The sequence below is a fragment of the Anas platyrhynchos genome, chromosome 8, assembly GCF_047663525.1.
Source record: "Anas platyrhynchos isolate ZD024472 breed Pekin duck chromosome 8, IASCAAS_PekinDuck_T2T, whole genome shotgun sequence".
In the NCBI taxonomy this organism is placed as follows: domain Eukaryota; kingdom Metazoa; phylum Chordata; class Aves; order Anseriformes; family Anatidae; genus Anas; species Anas platyrhynchos.
This window is the reverse complement of record NC_092594.1, coordinates 8,420,213-8,439,606: the sequence shown is the minus strand read 5'-3', so window position 1 is coordinate 8,439,606 and position 19,394 is coordinate 8,420,213. Positions and strand designations below refer to the sequence as shown.

The 19,394-nt window shown below is 41.2% G+C and overlaps 1 protein-coding gene across 4 annotated transcripts in view; it reads right to left on the bottom strand.

Annotated features, from left to right (window-relative positions):
- MTF2 (metal response element binding transcription factor 2) overlaps window positions 1-19,394 on the bottom strand; it is a 40,774-nt gene that overhangs the window by 7,211 nt on the left and 14,169 nt on the right. The window contains exons 1-8 of one of the 4 annotated variants that reach the window (XM_038182800.2): window positions 15,379-15,649; window positions 5,358-5,556; window positions 5,132-5,213; window positions 4,384-4,479; window positions 3,941-4,041; window positions 3,449-3,597; window positions 1,813-1,908; window positions 651-719 (exon numbers count right to left, since the gene is read on the bottom strand). In XM_038182800.2, the coding sequence (XP_038038728.1) occupies window positions 651-719; window positions 1,813-1,908; window positions 3,449-3,597; window positions 3,941-4,041; window positions 4,384-4,479; window positions 5,132-5,213; window positions 5,358-5,556; window positions 15,379-15,383 (797 nt within the window). In that variant the 5' untranslated portion in view covers window positions 15,384-15,649. Of the gene's footprint in view, window positions 1-650; window positions 720-1,812; window positions 1,909-3,448; window positions 3,598-3,940; window positions 4,042-4,383; window positions 4,480-5,131; window positions 5,214-5,357; window positions 5,557-13,926; window positions 14,904-15,378; window positions 15,650-19,394 lie in introns of those variants that run through there. The other 3 variants (XM_072041503.1, XM_038182802.2, XM_072041502.1) reach the window with 3 other exon arrangements.

Sequence of the window (19,394 nt, the reverse complement as noted above, 5' to 3'; positions counted from 1 at the left end):
AGCTTTGAATTGTACTTTCATTTCTGCCTCACCTCATTCTCATGATGCTCTTTTAAACTCCAAAACTGGTTTAAACCACATTACATTTAAATAATTCTAAATTTATACAAGTATCATCACGAATTAACATTTAACAAGGTCATTTCCATCTTATATTTGATAGCATATATACCCATTAAAGTGGGTATGTATTAATTAATTTCTAATTATTTCTAATACAACCTACAGTTAAAAGACTTCAAACTACAACTATATATTACATCTCATCAAGGAAACTACTATAAAATATGTCAAGATGCTTACTATTGTACTCTGTACCTTTGGCTCATTTAACAACAAGACTCTAAACCTGCAAAAAGGACTTTTGTTTAGGTATCTCAAACTTCACATACAGAAACAAGTATTTATTTGCAAATTTACTGAAAAATTCCAGGAATAAATCCTAAGTGAATGCAATTGCAAATATGTGCGTGCATTTATGAATACACTTTGAAAAGAAAACTGTCCCAGTTCATACAAGAACAACTCAGGAAACAACTCAAGACAGCAAGCGAATTTCCTTTTTTTTTAATGAGACAAAAAAAAAAAAAAAAAAAAAAAAAAAACATGTACACAACTCACCTTTCGGTTTGTTTTAAACTTTCACTTACCATCTTAAGGGCAAACGCTTGAGGTATTCTGGTCCAGAACTGCAAACTGAGCAAATGAACGTATAAAACCTAAAAACATATACAAATGTACATATATGTGTGACTAGGTGGTAGGTGTCTGTATAGAAGCACACACACAAAAAATATTTTAACATATTACTTATTATGAGCTACCACCTCATCATTCCTGACAAGACTCTTCACTTGCTTTTTTTTTAAAAAAAGAAAAAAAAAGACAGATTGGGGAAAAATGAAAAGCAAGCAGTCTAGAAACCCAGCCATACAGCATTTGATAGTCCTTTCATCCACCACCATCAGCTTCTAAGATGCACCCTGTCTTCTACCTGATACAGCTATCTCTACTTTGTAGATTTTATGCTCCATGTCTTCAAACTTAGCTTCCTCAACCTGTGACTATATTGGTAAAGATGTTCCCCACAGTCCCCATTCCATTCAATCAAATGAGGAAGCCTGTGCACAAGTGTAAGCATGTGTTCAAAGGAGCATTTTCTAAGTCTTAATTTGGTTCCTTCACACAAACATTTCAGTACAACTGAGCAGTAGAAGAAAATATAATGAGATGCTCCTCAATTACTTTCTCAAATTCTCACTTTTATCTGCTCCAACTACTCTAAATTCCTTTTAAAACAAAAGCACAGACAAGTGTCCTTTCTCGTTTCCTTTGCTCTCCACTCATCACACATCAACAGAGGATGTAATGAGTTGTCATCTAATTATCCCTCCTGTTCCTCCAGTTCCCCTGTACGAGCTGGAAAAGAGCTGGTGTTACCCAGGCGAGCTGGATGGAGACAGGAGCACTGATGTGTTACAGACAATGGAACAAAGGAAACAGTTGGAAAAATGTTTTATTTACCCCGTTCCACTAATGGTATATTTTCACACTGTTTCTAGGTCTTTCCTACAGCAAACACATATGTCTTCTCTGCCTCCTTTTTTTTCCTTTTTAAACAGAGATGACAAAGAGCATTTTTTGGGCACCTGAACACATCTTTTATTTTCTATAATCTTCTAGGTTAAACTCACCACAATGCTTTTGGAAAATACTGATGTATTACAGATGCTTTAATAAAAGCTCACCTATGACATACTCCCTCCACATTTTAAATAAAGACAACCATAAAGTACAGTTCAAGTTTCTTACCTGTCACCAAAAAGCATGGGCTTTTGGAGGCACTGCACGCACGCCTCGTGGAACCACTGCTTACATTTGCAGCACTGCAACATCTTTAAATACCAGCTTCACCAACAGAAAGAAAAACAAGACATGTTAAATGTAACAAAGAACAATTTCAATTTAAATTAAATAGCAAGGGATCTTCTGACCCAAACTTTCGCTATTTGTAAGAGTCACCTGTGTTACTGAAATACAGATATGAACGTTTTAGTAACACAATTTCTCAATGAACCATTACTAGAAAAGTATGACTAGAAGAGAACTAAATAATAATTAAAAAAATAGTAAAAGTATTGAGTTATTTTTTAAAAATATATAATTGCATTTCTCTGACCTTTTAAATCTTGATCATAAGAATTAAAGAAATCAATTTAACATTTAAATGCCTTCTCACATACTAGATTAGCTTCCTTGTCATTTTCTAAAGCAACAACAGTCGCATACATCACAAACATTTGTTCTGAGGGTTCAACTATTTGAATCCTCAAACTGAGCCTCAGTTTAGGCTTTTTTTTTTTTTTTTTGACCTTTTTCTACCTTCTCCCTTGAGAAAAAGAACCATGCAAATTTGAAAGTTACTTTTTTTAAGTCTGCAAAATTCTCAAAGTTCTGCTATGTGAGTATAAACTCAAGATGAGTCATAGAATGGCTTGAGTTGGAAGGGACTTTAAAGATCCTCTAGTTCCAACGCCAAAAGCTTTACTTCTTTGTGGGACTCTTACTTGCCTTGACTTCAAATCTTCAGTGCTACTTTACTCATTCACTAATCCATGCAGACACCACAGTATTCATTTCTATCTACTTAGATCTCCTCATTCCTTGGAAATGGAAGAACCAAGGAAGGACTCTATAATGCCGTTAAGAGAAAAAAGAGCCAGCCGCTTATGGTAATAGCTGCAATACAGGGCATCATGTTGAAGTAGAATCAGACAGGATCCTACCTCATAGTATCCTACCTTGTATTAATTCTGACCCTGATGTAAGAGAACAACTCAACATAACTTTATTCATATGAACACAGACAGCGTAGCACCTGTGCAAATCTAAACAATAAGAGCAACAAAATACTCCTTTTTTCAGTGTGTCACTGTTTATACACACGCAAACTTAAGTTATGTTTTATAAGCTTGTCTTTCAAAAAATATCCAGAGAACTTCACAATAAATACAGCTGTTTATTCTAACTGTATTTAATAAAACTGACGTCCAGATACATTTACATTTCTGACTAATGACAGGTGTGTTAACATCAAAAAACGCTGTCTACAACTGCAAGATCAGGAGTAACTCCATCTGACCTCCATCATACAGCAATAGCAATGCAACAAAATTATATTACTGTTTGTTGTAGAAGGGGCTTGTTTTATATGATGTCACATGACAAAATTAAAACAAATTGAATGGGAAGATGAAAGACTTTAATGATGTATTTCCCAGAAGATATTTTTAAAATAACAGTATGAGTGATTAAAAATTCCACTCCACATCAACTTTAATAGCTATATACAACAGAAACAGCCAATGTAACAAGTCTACAGGATCAGGGTCAACGTTTGCAGCTTTATTATGGAGAAAAGTTCTTGCATAGTTATCTGTTTACTTACTCTCCAGGTCCTCCACAATAGCAGTAGCACTGCTGGACATTAGTTTTATGGCCTGCGTCCCACTCAAGGTCTGTTGCGTTATATGGTAATGTTTGTTTCATGACTTGCAGTGCTTTGGCATTTGGTCCTTTCTTAAGCGCACCACCTCGCTGAGCCAAAATAAATACACTAGTTTACGAAAGTAATCATACATTCCAGAAACTTTCAAATCCTTTAATATGAAAGTTACAAAAGTTTGTCTATAATCAAATACAGTGCTTTCACCTATCCTTATGCTTTAATATACCAGCATATTTTCAAAAAATGAAATGAAAAAGGAATGTCACCTATTTCTAAAATAAAGACTAATTCCCAAAATACAAAACTTTTTCATCCAGATCAAAGTTAAAAAGAGAAGTTGCTGAAAAAATGCTGTATTATTTGCTGGTTTCAAATTCAAACAAGTTATGCGAGCAATCTGGGAATATTAAGAAGTTTTTTCTAGGAACGTACCTTTGTTGTTGTTGCAAAAACACACTGTCGACAGAGCCATTTATCATCTGAATCAATCACACTGGAATCAATATTTGGTGTGTGACACAGCTGATGATAACCTATATTAAGTGCAATTAACCAAGGTAAAAAAAGGCAAAAGAAAAATAACTACATATAATTTTAATCCAACTATAATGCATTATCCTTTGCCAAGTGCCAAAACTCTGACAAAAAAACAGTAACATTCAAAATGGTCTTTTAAATTTTCTCGGTAAAAAAGTAGCTTTACTTACAGAAGAGGTGTTAGTTACTTTAGCATGTATTATAATTATTCACGGAATTTTTAATAGCCTCTAAGAGCTGTAAGATCAGTTGAGCAATCATTGATAGCCATATAAATATACTCCTTCATCAAACAAATGTCTTTTAAAATGCAGGAAATAGGAAAAAAATCTAGTTACCTTGCCCACATTTATCACATATAACCATTTCATTCGGTGCTTCTGAATACTCTTCCTGACATATTGTACAGACCATTTCCCCACTTTCAGTGGCTCCTAGAAAAAGACAAAGGTATGATTTTTCTCCCCCAGACTACATCTGCAGTTGGAACCATCACCACGTACATGTTTTTTTGGTAATGAGTTACAGATTCATGAATGGTAGAAACAGATTGCTACTGAGACAAACTCCCTAGCAAAAAATAAATTCACACATTTTGAACAGACCTTAAGTATCTGCATCACTTATCATAGGCTGCAGATAGATTAGGCTATATATTGCCTATTGACTATGTATTCTATGGTTCCTCAATATATATAAACAACAAAAATTAAATATTTGAATAAAGCATATAAAAACAACAGGAAGTCAAACTCTGTATAAATGAGGTACTGGAGTTTTCTGTTAAGACAGAATTATACTCTATTTCCATCCAAATAAACACAAATGTGATTATTTTTAGAAGTGTTTTACCCTTCTGCACATAGTTATAGGAAAACAAACAAACAAAAAAAGTAACTTCAGTTAAAAGAGTTTTTGAAAAGAGGTGAGGCTTTTTGTTTGCTTTTTAATTTGCTTAATTCATGATCCTGGGTCACATTAAAACTATGTTGCTCTTTAGGAAACAAGCATACAATACAATCATTTTAACAGATATAATACTCTAAACATAATACCAAACAATGACTACTTCACTGAAGTCCTTGCCTGTTTGTATGTCCTTCCAGAGAACCCAGGATTTGGAACTGTCTTCAAATATAATGAAGCAGTTCTGTTTCAGTTTATTTATCTGAAAAACATGAATACAGTGGAAACCATGAGTAAAAGGACCAAGTAGAAGAATATATTTAATCTTAAGTAAGTGAAACAATAACGCTGTCTTATTTAACCAACATACACTGTAAGACTCTATTGAAGTTAAACAACTGTTTACCTTTTTGATAGTTCCAAGATAAAACAAGCCATCTGACCATCTAGCTAGGACATCCTGACCTTCTTCAAATTTACACAGTGGCTTTTTAGCTTTCTGCCCATCACGTAATGACAGCTTGGTCAAGGATGCTGAGGTCTTATGGCTTCGATGTAAAGGAGACCGCTTATGGACCAGTGAATTACCCACCGCTGTAGAGTCTCTGAAAGAAAAGCAAGAGAAAATGTAAACAAAACTATAGTAAAGTAAGAAAGCTGTTATTTTAGATATTGATGATATACCAATACAATTCACTTAGCTACCTCCAGAACTTCAGTTCCGTAAGAAGCTGGTCATATTTTCAGACCCTGCAACTACAAGACTCCACAAATTTGAAAAGATTAAGTTTTATATAAAAGAAGAATCTTCTATGACAGTAATACAGATAGGGATGGAGACACTCAAACAACTTTTCTGCTGAATCTCTTCATAAGGGTACCAGAAGCATCAGAGAATGCATCAAAACAATCAGAGGATTGCTTCTGCAAATACTTATCACTGTAGACACTGTCAGAGTTCTAGAATTCCAAGGAAATTCCAAGGGTCCTAAGACAATTCTACTACCCCAGTACTGAGAGTATCAGTCTACAGTTAATGTGGTGTACAGCAGTTAGCTACTCAGGGTAGTAAGATATGACGTATGGGGGAACAGGAGGTTGAGCATTATGCTAACTCAAGGTCCAAGTTAACTCAGATACACTCAATACTGTAACATGTTTTGCCACTAAACATAGCCGTAGAGGTTTCCAGCACAGGAATGGCTTCTACATGTTATATTTCTAATGTAAAACAGTTTACTTTTACATTAGAATAAGAAATGAAAAGTGTGAGGTCTTTTCGCCTTTTTTCACACATAAAATCCAATTTACACAATTATTAGAATCGCCATTTCTTTTTCCCCCTTCATGATTCCATAATATAAGTTTTGCTGCTTCTCAAATGAAAGCTATTTAATGTTAGCACTGCTTTTCCCAAGTCCTGCTGCACCAAAAGAGGAGCAGCCAGCAGGTCAAGGGAGTTGACTGTTCCCTTCCGCTCTGCCCTTGCAAGGCCCCACTTGGAGTGCTGTGTGCAGGTCTGGGACCCCCAGCCCAGCACAAGGAGGATACGGAGCTGGTAGAGCAGGTCCAGAGAAAGCCACAAAGATGATCAGAGAGCTGGAGCACCTCTCCTATTGGGACAGGCTGAGAAAGCCGGGGATGTTCAGCCCGGAGAAGGCCTGACCTTATTGCAGCTTTTCAATACTTTCAGGGGGCTTATTAATAAAAAAGATGAAGAACAACTCTTTGCTCAGGCAGATGATGACAGGACAAATGGGAACGACGTTAAACTAAAAGAGGGGAGATTCAGATTAGTGGTTGAGGGAAATTTTTACTATGAGGGTGGGTGAGGCACTAGAAGAGGCTGCACCGAGAAGCTGCAGATGCTCCATCCCTGGAGGTGTTCAAGGCCAGGCTGGATGGGGCCCTGGGCAACCTGATCTAGTGGGAGGTGATCCTGCCCACAGCAAGGGGCTGCAATTATAAGGAACCTTAAAGACCATCTAACCCAAGTCATTCTAGGATATGATTCTATGATACTACAGCCTCTGACAAAGACACCAGGATGCATGGAGCATTCAAAATATCAGTTTATAACAAGAGAATTGCTGTATCTGAGCCCGTTAGTCTGAGTCATTTTGCTTCTTAGTAAGAACATTTGCAGTCTTTTCCCCCAGCAGTGCCATCAGACATTGCATAAAAATTTTCAAACTATTAGGAACTCCACATTCTCATTTTAACTGCAGTCAGTCCAGAGCTTACTGTTTCTCTTCCCACTGTGTGTTTTCTTTGCATTGGATTTCACTTGCCATTTCATTACCCAGCTACTCAGTAGCTTGAAGTTCTTCTGTTTGGCCAGCCACCTTCTGCATTATTCCAAATAAACTTGTATCCTCGAAGTACTTCATTATTTGAACTCACCATCTTCTGTACATCACTGCAAGATTTTATCCCTTCTCTTGTGCATTAGCTTTAATTTTTGGAAAAGCCTTTGAAATATGCCATCAGCCCTTAACACTTGTTGCTGGCCACCTTCTATTCTCTCCTTTGTATCTGTACAAGCATTTACATACCCAAATACCAAACAGGCTTTGAAACCAGCCAGTAACCTGAGGATGAGAATTAAAATTTCAATTCCCCCAACTCCTCTGATTACATAAATACCCAAGCTGGCATAAAGCAAGCAATGTTCGAAGGCTAGGCAAGGTTAGTTCAAACCAACCTAGAAATAGCTGTGAAACTATAAACTGCTGTCTTTTTTTTTTTTTTTTTTTTGAAAGGATTCATCATTAGGAAATATCGAAGTATTCTGATACTACAAGTTATATCATCTCATCTATAAGCTTGATTTAGCTTATTAAACAGGTCAATAAAATGCAGTGGGTATTCTAAATCACCCAAAGCAAATTGACTAGTCTGGTGTACCCTGACACAGTTTAATGTGTATATTGACAGAACAACTCTTCTAGACATTCAAAGGTTTTCTTTCCAGCTTTTTATTCAGTTTGATTTATAGGACTAGAGAAAGTAGCTGAAAAGTAGTGTCTCTTCTATAACAGCACATGACAAGGGTCTGAAAGATCTTGGACACAGTAAGCAAAAAGACAGTCGAGTCATTTATTATATATAATCTAGTACAGATTTCCAATTAAAAAAAGCAAAATATTTTGAGTTTTACAACAGATATGATCACGTGCTTGTGAAGACTTCCTTAGTACAGAAAAATTTGTCCCAATAATTCCAAAGTATAACTTAAGTGACTAACTTAAGTGCCTACTGCATCATTTCCTAGTACAGAGCACTTCTACAAGGAGTCTATACATGGCCTCATACAACAGCCTAAGCTCACAGTAGATGCTTCAAACACCAAAGAATCCTGACTCCATGAAGGTCTGAGCCAATAAAGCAGACACCTCTCCCCTGTCCATGCTGCCCACTCTATGGGAGACGATGCTGCTGAAGTGATGACCGAACAGCTCCAGAAGTAGCTCCTGCCGAGGCAGTTTCGGGTGTAACTTGATGTGTAGACAGAAAACAGGGTTAGTTGGAAAACAGGCAGACAGCTGCCGTCAAGCTTCGCAGTTGCTTTCCGCATGAATCAGAAATTCCTTCTCAGTGAAACTTGTCCTCAATGTTTTAATGGAGATCAAGTGGAAACAGCCACTGTTTTAACTGGTTGATTTTAATTACCAAACGCTTATCAGAAAGTTACACTAACCATTACAATCAATTTATAGGACATTAAATGAAAATGCAAGTTGCACTAATTCCTTGCCATTTTGAAATCGATCTAAGTGTTCCACACTTTTAAGGAACTTGCTTTCAGGTCTTCCCTAATGCTACCTCCATAGCATCTTCCCACCAATTTATAGGATTACCAAAAAAATTAGTAACATTTAAGTAACAATTTACTCACCATCTTGATTTCCCTTCTAGCACTTCTCACTGCAGAATACTCAATGTCTTACTTCTCTCCCTCCCCAAAAAACACATCTAATATAAAAACTTTACCTAATTTAACTTGTACAACTGATCTATGTTGCATGTAATACAGAATGTCCAACTTAAGCATTATATCTTTTTATCTTTTATTCAATACTGTTTATATGCTGTGGTTCTACTCTTATTCAAGCACTTGAAGTCCAAAGAAAGTACTTACATACCCATGTAATTCTTCAGTAGTAGAGGAATTCAGTCTGCATGTTGAAATACGCTTCAAAATAGGAAACGCCCTTTGACCATTTCTTCATAAGGTAATCTCGTGAAGTACTGAGAACACTCATTTTTTTTTTCACCTCAGGGTCTTGACCATAACCCTAGATATTCTCAAGGGCAGAAGCCCTTCTATTCATCTAGATAATGAATTAAGTTACAGTAACACGCTACAGTAGGAGGAGGTCATTGTCATTCTTTGTCAACTGGAATGGCAAATTCCCTCAGAAAGTAAGCTACCTAGATCTGGGTCAGTATGTGGACTGAACCACGACAACCCATTCATAGCATTGTATCTACTAAAATCGAAATTAGAACTTGCCAGGTATCTTCACTGGAGGTTAGAAAGTCTGAATGTTCATGCGGTGCCTCTGACTCCCATTTCTCCCCAAAAGCCCTGTAAGAAGACTTAGGGAAGCCAGGCAGAAAAAATGGGAAGAGGATGGCAGCATTCACCCTCTTGATTCCAAATGCCCTGTTTCCAAGTACCAGTGTAGGTCACTCATACTGCTGTACTTCTTCAGTTTCAACAGCTGCTCTGAAGCACTGCTGTTAGGAAGAACTCTGCCATCATTTCTCCTGGCAGCTCAGTTTGCTTGTTAGTTTCACAGAATAGTTTGTCAGCAAAACAGAGCAAAGGCAAACAAGCAGCTTGGGACAGGAACTCCCTCAGCTGGCACTGCCAGAGCATACCACTAAGCACAGAACATCGCGCTGACAGCCCAGGCAATTTCAAGAAGCTTGTTTCAGAAGGACTGCGTGATTCACAAATACTTCACCAGTTACAGGTGATCATTACCCTATGAGCCCAGGTTTTGAAAAACAATTCAAAAACATTGTTAGCACTTAAGCATCCGAAACATTAACAGGAACTTTAAATTCACTGAGAACTTATAGGAGGAGGACCTGGAAATAATTTGTTTATTCCCAGTATATACAACCCACACGGCAGGGAAGCCAAGCTTGGATAGTCCAGCAGGTTTAGAAGAACCTCAGTCTAGAAACAGCACACATTCTTAATATTTACTTGTATACACACACTGCATCCTATTGAGACAACTCATAGGTCCCAAAGCTGCCTCAGAACTGGAAGAGGTGACATCACACAAGTTCATTCACTAGACCTTCCTCTCTTATAATAACTAGAGATAATTTTATGTTCTGATCAGAAGTAACTTCACCCTTTGAGTTCCAATCGTTGTATCTAGAATTAGATGAAATGTATGCTTCCATTAACCTTTAAAAAAACAAAACACACCCTCAGCTATGAATAAGGGTTGTAAAATGCCAGCAGTCTGTTCTGCTCTTTAACACAGGACAGTCAGCATCTCACAGGGACCAAAGTGGGGGGGAAGCTAACAAAGACTGGGAACACACCAAGCAGGACAGTTCCGTGTGACTGATCCAACACAGCAGCTTGCTCCCCTCCCACCAGCTCTGGGATAACAGACTGACTTCTCCATAAGCTTCCTATCCATTTTCTCCCCCCTTATTGTGGATTACTTTTCTGATACATTAAACGAGTTCAAGCACCTCACAAAGGTGACCAGACAGGTGAACAGCAGGTAAGCAGCAAGAGCTCACAGCCAGAGGGTGGCAGAAAAGGGGAATTAATCTCTTCTGGAAGTCACAGTCTTAGCTCATTTACCCAACACTGCACAATCAAGTCCAAATCCATTCTTCCAATGCAGCTGCTAGCTTGCAACTGCATTTTCCTTCTCCCTTCCTTGCACCATCTCTCCTACTTACCAGATCTAACACTGAACAATATTAGAGTAATAGAATGGCTCCGTCTGGAAGGGACCTTGAAGATGATCTAGTTCCAATCCAAAATACTGGCTCGCTGTGGCAGCAATACCCCTTCCCCCAAACAAAAAGATTCTGCTGGGCCATGAGCGAAGGCAGACATAGTAGGATACTCCCCACGCTTGCCCCAAATCCAAACTTAAAATCAGTTTGATCCAAAAAACCTAGGAAGTTCACTTTGCTTGTGATAGTGGCAAATTTGTTGCAGTAGGCACTGTTCCACACTGTTCTACACACTATTGTATTAGGAAGTTGCTATACTTCTAAGCAGAAGCTCCAACACATATCTAAGCACAGTCTGTCCTTTTGTACTGATTCATGGAGCCACTTCCAATGTGCTGTCACAGAACATCTACAAGGTGTGCTTTTAGCACCTTACCTTCACACTACTTTATGTTGTAGTATGATGAAAAGCCTAAGCCACATCACTAAAGTGCAGGAAAAAAGGATAATTGAAATCAAACCTAGGCATACCTCAACCTAGAAAAACAAATAGCAATGGTTGTGGGAAAAAAAATCTCATTTTTTTCCCACAACATTCTCAAAGTTGTTCCACTAACCCAAGTGAGGCTAAGCAACCTATGGTTCCTGTGTTGACGTTTTGGCCTGTCCTGAAGATGGGTTTAACATTTGCTATCTCTAGTCATCGCTGACTATCCTTGTTCTCCACTACCTCAGATGACAAAAAGCAGCCCCACAAGCCCCATCAGTTACTTGCGTGCTCCTGAAGGCAGCCCACCTGGTCCCACGGTTCCATACGAGTCAAGTTCACATTCTTATTTAAACATGCGCAGCAAGTCCATTGGAAGCCCACTCCAGCAAGCCATGCTAAACAAATCCTTTGAGGGTGGGGAGGTTAAAGTATCATTTAAAGCATTAAGACTTCAGCATGAAGGTTTCAGGGCAACCACTTGCTAGGTAAGCTGCTCCATGGTAGCAAGAAGAGAATTTTTAACTTGTTTACTTCCCAGCACTACTTGGGCATAACATAATAGTATTCATCATCATCAGAAGTGATTTCCATGCAATACATCACTTGCATTGCTATCCCAATAGGGTGGCTGTGTTTTTTTAATCATTTAAAAAAGACTTGCCATGTGTCAAAAAAGACTTGCTGTGATTTTCGCTCCAAATTACTCTGTATGGTTACACACTTCAAATAATTTTGTACTAATGACAGAACATCTTTTCACTAGTATTTTCTCTTAAGTATTTCTGTCCTTTCAAAAATATATCCATCACATTACATGATAAAAGTACTAAATTTCACCTATCTCCAAAAAAGTGGTACTAAAAACTAAGAGGCAGAAGCCAATTCAGCTGATTAGCAGTTGAGTCCATGAACTGAGCACTAGGAAGAAGCTTGGCCGGAAGACTGAAGGGAAATGACTGTTCCCTTCTACTCAGAACTCTGAGCGTGAAGGATATCATATTTGGGGTTTCCAAGTGCAAAGTAAGATACAAAACTAGCATGTGTTCGCCGTAGGACTACCAAGATGGTCAAAGACTGGAGCACTTGGCCTGTGAGAAAAGGCTGAAGGAGCTGGACTTATTTTGCCTGCAGAAGAAATGGCTTCAGAGAGATGTAACAGCAGTCTATGGGAGGATTAGCAAGATGGAATTTGTCTCTTCACAGTAGCACAAGGCAGAAAGACAGGCCTTCATGTAGTGGAAGTGTAAGAAACTTCCACTGTAAGTGGAAGAAAGATGTTCTGATGAATATAGGGGAGAAATTTTCCCCCATAAAGACAGTTTAACAGTGAAACAGAGGTCATGCAGCCTCCATCACTGAAGGCTTTCTAGGGCTGACTGAATAAGTCCTTGAACAACCTGTCCTGGTGGATGAAGATGCACTGAGCAGAACTGGGGACTTCCCCAAATCATCTTCTGATCTTATGAAGTATGACTCTCCTTAACAGGACCAATTCATAACAGGAAAAGGAGGAATGCATTTATCCCAGCAGCCACATAGCTCTATAACAACACAAACATTTCTGATTTTGGTTTTATTTGATCAAGTTGCCCTTTAAGAAATAACTGGAGGTATTTTAATTGTGTTTGACATGCAAAGTTAAAGTATTAGTCCTTAAGTCTTCATTAAGGAAGAACAGATTTCCCTGCATACAGTAGTACCTAGGGAGGTTGGCTGGGGTAGCCCTGTACCACCCCATTTGTTTGGGACTGATCATGTGTTTATACACAAAAAGAGGCAGAAGGTAGCATTAAGGAGAGAAGAGTATCAGGTTCTCAAATCAGATCTTCCCTTAAACATATACTTAACACGCCCTTGAATGTAACAACTGCCTTTTGGGCTTCCACAGTATCCAAATACAGCATGCCCAGCAACGCACCTAAGGGAGTATAGAATGGGCAGGCACCCAGGCTGTAGAGATTACAGACAACATGCTGACTTGCACTGGAGGGAAAAAAAAAATCACAGGTGATCAAAACTCATGAAGATAGATTAATTTTAAATTTATTACCATGCAGCACTCCTAAGAGCCAGTTCTTATAAGAAACCTTTCAGATATAAGTCTAACTAAAACATAAAAAATAAGTATTATCTCCAGGTATTTTAGTTAGTGAACAAAATATGTCCAGACTCAACAGGAACACTCATCACTAGTTAACATCTCTCATAGAAAATCAAGCCTCTCAGACTTCACTCAACAATAGAGATTCTACCTTCTAGGAAGAAGCCATCAGCCTGAAAGGTAGGTTGTTTAAGGTGCAAATTAAACTAGTTTCAGTACTTCCACTAACAGGTATCACCTTGCCCAAAGACCCTCCAGCAATACCTGTGGTTTTATAATTCTTCTCCTATTGTGCTTTACTCAAAGACACACATCCCCTCCATTTCCTGCAAGGAAGGTCTGTAAAGAAGGTGAAACCAACTGCAGCAAGCTCAGTGGCAGTCACACAAAAAGTGCTGTCAAATCACAAGCCAAGTAGAATTCGTTCCGGCTTTCACTTACTTGGTTCTTCCATCCAAACTTCTTCCTCTACTCCCCATGTTAGTTGCGCAAAACGTGGTTTAAAGCAACTTTAAGTGTCTCAGGTACTATCTTTATTCACGCCTATCTCCAGGAAATACAGATGCCCACTGCTTAATAGCAAAATGAACTGCAGCTACTTGTTACAGCAACTCTTCTCATACTTCACCTGATCCCCTAATGCAGTGCCGAACTAGGGTTTCTGAGTTCAGTCTTGATACTAACTAGCCACGTGTATCACCTTCAGCTAGTTGGAATATATACACACACCTCAACTGCTAACCAACTACACCAAGCCAACATTTACCAACTATACCAAGCCAATTCGTCCTGGAGTAGATATGTGGTTTCTCGGAGTTGTCTTTCATATAACTGACAAAATGTGGGTTAACTGCAGAACGCATGACTGCTAAACTCTCACTGTAATGCGCGTTTCACTAGCTTGTAGCTCCTTGCAGAGAGCCATCCTTCTCTCTCACTACTTTATTATTATCTTTCTTACATTTTATTTTCAATCTTTGTACCCCCTTGTACTCTTTTCCCTTAAAAAGAAACTAGATGTATTAACCTCTTTCCTAATACTATTGTAACTATGCTTTTTCTTTTCTTCCAAGAGATTTGTAATTTGAGCTCTCAGAAGAGGGACAAACATTAGGTTGTTAGCTTTTAGCAACCTGATCACAGACAATAAAAATCAGGGAACCTGTTTTCTTACTACTCCATGCTTTTGCAAGCTTAAATACACGACACTTATCACGTTCCCTTACACTGTAAAGCACAAAAACAAACACAACACGCAACCATCCATCGCTGTGTACGGCCCTTCCGAGCCAGGAGCTGGGCCCAAGCGCCAGAGCCGCAGGGGCCGAGCAGGGGCCGAGCCGGGCGTTGCGCTGCCCCCGGGCCCCTCCTGCAGCCCGCGGCCTCCTCCTGCTCGCAGCGCCCCGGGGCCGCCCGGAGCGCCCAGCACCGAGCCGCATTGTTCGGCCCGGCTGCCAGGAGCACCGGCCCTGCCTCCCCGCGGCGGACACGCGTTGCCCGGCGGCTCCCGAGGCAGCGCCCCGCCGAGCACGCCGCCGGCCGCGCTGCTGACACAGCCGGGGCTGAGGCACCGCAGGAGCCGGCCCCGAGCGAGCGGCCGGCACCGCCGCCGCCTCTTTTGTGTCGCTGCCTCCACACGTGAGCGCACGGAGCCATTTCGGGCAATGCCCACGGACCGGGGGCGAGGAAGAAAAATAAAGAGACGGGGCGCAGCCGGTGCGAGGCCCCCCTCCCTTTGTTGCGGCCCCGCTGACCCCCCCGGGCCCCCCCAGCCCTCGGGGCGGGGATGGGGGCGCTGCGGGGCCCGGGCTGCCGCCCCCTTCCCTTCCCTTCCCGTCCCTTCCTCCGCTTCCTTCCCTCCCCCGCCGCCCCTCCTTCCTCCTCCCCCCTCACCTCATTCGGTCCCCCCAGTGGTGCCAACCGCCTCATGCAGGGAAATCGCCGAGCGCGGCAGCGGCCTCCCCCCGGCGGCCCGGGCCCCTCGGTGCGCGGCGGGACCCCCCCGAGCGGCGGCGCCGCGGGCAGGGCAGGGCAGGGCAGGGCTCAGAGCCGCCTCAGGGCCAGCCCGGCCGCGGCGCAGCCCCTCGCCATTTTTGTTTCCCGCGGAGGAGCCGCTGGTGCATTGTGGGAGCACAAAGGGCCGCCGCCCCGCCCCGCCCGCGCCGCCAGGCAGCTCCTCGGCCGGGGGGCGGGGCGGCGCGGCGGCGGAGGAACACAGGTGGCGGCGAGCCGCTGCCCCTCGCGGAACAAAGGCGGACTACTTTAGGCGTGCGCGCCGCGCCGCGGATCCGTGCGCTCGGTGCGGCGCTGGGGCGGGCCGCGCGCCGCCCTCCCCTCCCCTGCCGGCCGCCGCCCATTGTTCGCGGCGCACCTGGGGGCTGCGCGCCCGGCCGCGGCTCGGGGCCGGCCCCGGGGGCCGGGAGCGGCCGCGCGGGGCCCGGGCCCGCGGGCTCGGCAGCGCGGCGCTGCCATTTTGGGAGCCGGGCTCGGCTTCGGGTTCTGCTCGCCTCCGCCGCCAGCGGGCTGCCCCTTAGCGGCGGTGCCCAGCGCTAGGAAGCCTGCCCCGGCCCCGCTCAGCGCAAACAGCGGCTGGGGCAGACGGCCCGCCAGCTCCCGCCAGAGCTGGCCTCGGCGGCTGGTGGCGGCCCCGTCCCGCCTGTGCTTCCCTCGCACGGCTCGGTGCCGGCGCTGCCTCCTGCCCCGGGCCGGGCCCACAACGGGCTCGCACAACGCCGAGGCCCCGTTGGGTCGCGCTGCAGCCGGGCGCTGCCAGTGCTAAAGGTCACCTGCAGGAAGCAAAGCGCACTCAATCCGAGAAACACCTGCGGGCCAGCGTTCATTTTTTAGTCACAACAGTGATGTGAGCAGCAGTGCTTAATTAAAGAACGTTTTTTCTACCCACCAACAATAAACGTGATGAAACGTTGCTCATTGCCTCACAGCTGGCTTTTTCAGAGTCATACAGGGTGGGCCTGAAGCAGTCTCATCCTGTATCCTTGAAACTTGTCAAAGCAGAATCCCTCCCTTCTGATTTCAATTTGTTTAACCACCAGCATCACTATCTCAAAAAAGAGGTTCCTGGCCAGCCAGACGTGCTAGCTCAACCCTTCCTTAGAATATTCTTCTCCAAACCATTTGCATTGCTCCAGCACAGAGCTGCACGGCCCCGTCCTATCCATAAAACACCACTCCCATAAAACACCACTCGTCACCAAGCCAGGAGTCGCTGCTGGCTTGGCCTTGTCTTTATCTGAGAGCAGCACTGAAAGAATCCAGGAATCCCTGTGTTATATAAGAATAATTAGGGTTTGATAAACTGATTCGTGTGTTGTTACAAGGATTACACTAGTAAGGCTAGAATGTCGCTCCTAAATCTTGTTACCATTAGCTTTATTGCTGCCAACAGCGGACTGTATCAGTATTTTCCCACAACCTAGATTCCACTTTTTTTTTTTCTCCTATAATATCCAAGTACCGTATGAGCTCATAGCTAAACCACAAAGCCATTGTAAACTTCATATCCTTTAAGGCCAGCTTTTACATATGGCTAGAAAAATTCCAGACTGTGTGTCACACATACACAGCAACCTCACCGTAATTTAGTAACTCATAATAGAACATCCTTTTTTATTCAGTTTAGCAGGTCACTGGATATCCATCTGAGAAGAAGCCCCTTTCTACAGCAGGGACTGTGTCACTCTTACCCACCTGCTCCACCTATTAGACCACATAAACCTAATGGTTGTGGTATCCCTGGACACTGGTGACTAAGCTCGACTATTTGTACTCTAGGAGGATAAATTTGTGCTGGAAGAGTCACTTTCATTTTTCCCTTGCCCAACCTAACCAGATGATTATAGGATTGGAAATCTTACCAGAAATGTGCAAACAATCATTTACAAATGTTTTTCAGGTTAAAATGCTCAAATCAACAAACCTACACATGCTGCAGCAGAAGGATCCTTGTTGTCACTGGCATATGTGGGGCAAAGACAACAACAGCGACAGTAAAAAATTAGTTTAAACACTCCTTACACAATTACCGTTGCTATAGTATGAGACATGTATGATTAGGCCAATTTGGAGCAAGCTAGAATCTTCATCTGTTTTCTATTCAGCACTAGCAGTGAAACAAGCAGTTATACCTTCTGTTAACATATGGCATGACTGTATGTCGTGCCTTTAGACTGAGCTTTCCTGCCTTACTTTCTTTTTCACTTCTGTTGATACCTCAAAAGTACTTGAACATACAGTTTAAGCAATCCCTATGACTGTGTTTTCAATTTGAGACATCTTATATATGTTTTGGCATGGAGTGGGCAAAGCCAAATTAAATTACTGTCCCTCCAATGTCAGTAAGGGCTTTCTTGTACAGAAATTTCAGGGAAAAAAAAAAAAAAACAAACTTGATAATCCATTAGATTCTGTTTAATAACAGGTAAGTTTGGGTTTATTCCACCTCATTTCACAAATAGCTCTGTTTCAGAAGGGAGCTCAGGAATAATGACCTGGCACTGACTTTACATTTGTTTATTTTTGTGCACATATTGCTAGGCAAGCTCTTACCGTAAAGTCAAGCAAAAGCAAAGTCTTTGCTTTTGAAAAGCATTTCTTGCCTCAATGGATGGCACAGTAGAGAAAAAATAGATCTTGTATTCAAAACAAATTTTATTTTACCTAGGAAAGCTGGGCACATTTGAAGAGTTGAACATGTTGGCATTTCCCTTAGCCAGTGGTCTTTCTCTTGAACGTTAACTTATTTTTTTTCAAAGCTGGTATCGTTTCCATACTTTCCTTGTCACAATAGCCATATTAATATTAAACAAAACAAAAACATACACACAAAAAAGTGTAAGTCAGCAGTATCTGCTGATGACAGCACCAACTGCTGTATGGTATTATTTTCCATTAGCTTATTGTATCACACAGCATAACATCAAAATTATACCCTTGAACAAGACAATGCTGTAAAGCTTATCCTTGTACAGATGGTTGTCATGACCACAATTCAGTAAGGATGGAAAATTAGATCCCAAGCCCTTTTCTCTGTAGTATTTAAGCATGGGAACAGCAAGAAAGCTCACCTGGGCTCTTGCTATCTTAAAACAAGATAAATATGATACATCTATTTTTACATAAACATAACAATCAGTGAGATGATTCACTTACATTACATTTGTTATGGCTTGACTCAGAAAGGAATCTTCACTTTCAAAATTTAAAAAATAGGTAAGTGATTTTGTGATATAAAGCATTTTGTATTGTCTTATATCTAGGTAATAATTATCATAAAATTAGAGACATTATTCTGTCTTTATACTAAAAAAATCAAAATAGCACTGAAAGTATTTTCAAATAGACACCTCTCAATATTTTTGTAGACAGACAAAAATATGAATATTTTTCATCCTTGTATATCAACCATACAGAGGAATATATATGAATATTTCTGGATGTAGAAAACACTGCTATTGGTTTTCACACAAACACTTTTTTCTAGTACAAGCACTTGACCATTCCCATCTTCTTTACACAACTGTAACTTTCCAAGAACGATCAGGAAATCCTGGAGAAAAAAAAAAGTCCTGTACTCCCTCATCTCCTTGTGGTTGTCAGGATATTGGTAGATGTCACACTGAAAATATTATTTTCAGTGTATTCACCGTCACAGACATTACTGATCTAACTTAGATCATCGATACATATAAAAAACATCACATTTGCTCCTCTAATCCTGATCAGTTATTCATGTTACTTCATTCTTACTTCCTTAATTTTTAACAATCCACTGCTTGTAACTTTTGAAGATAGAATATCCTTGGATTACTGCAGTTCTATTTTATACTGGAAGTCTCTAAAGCCCGTCTGTACCACACACATTAAATACCAATTGCTCTGTGGGTTAGTAA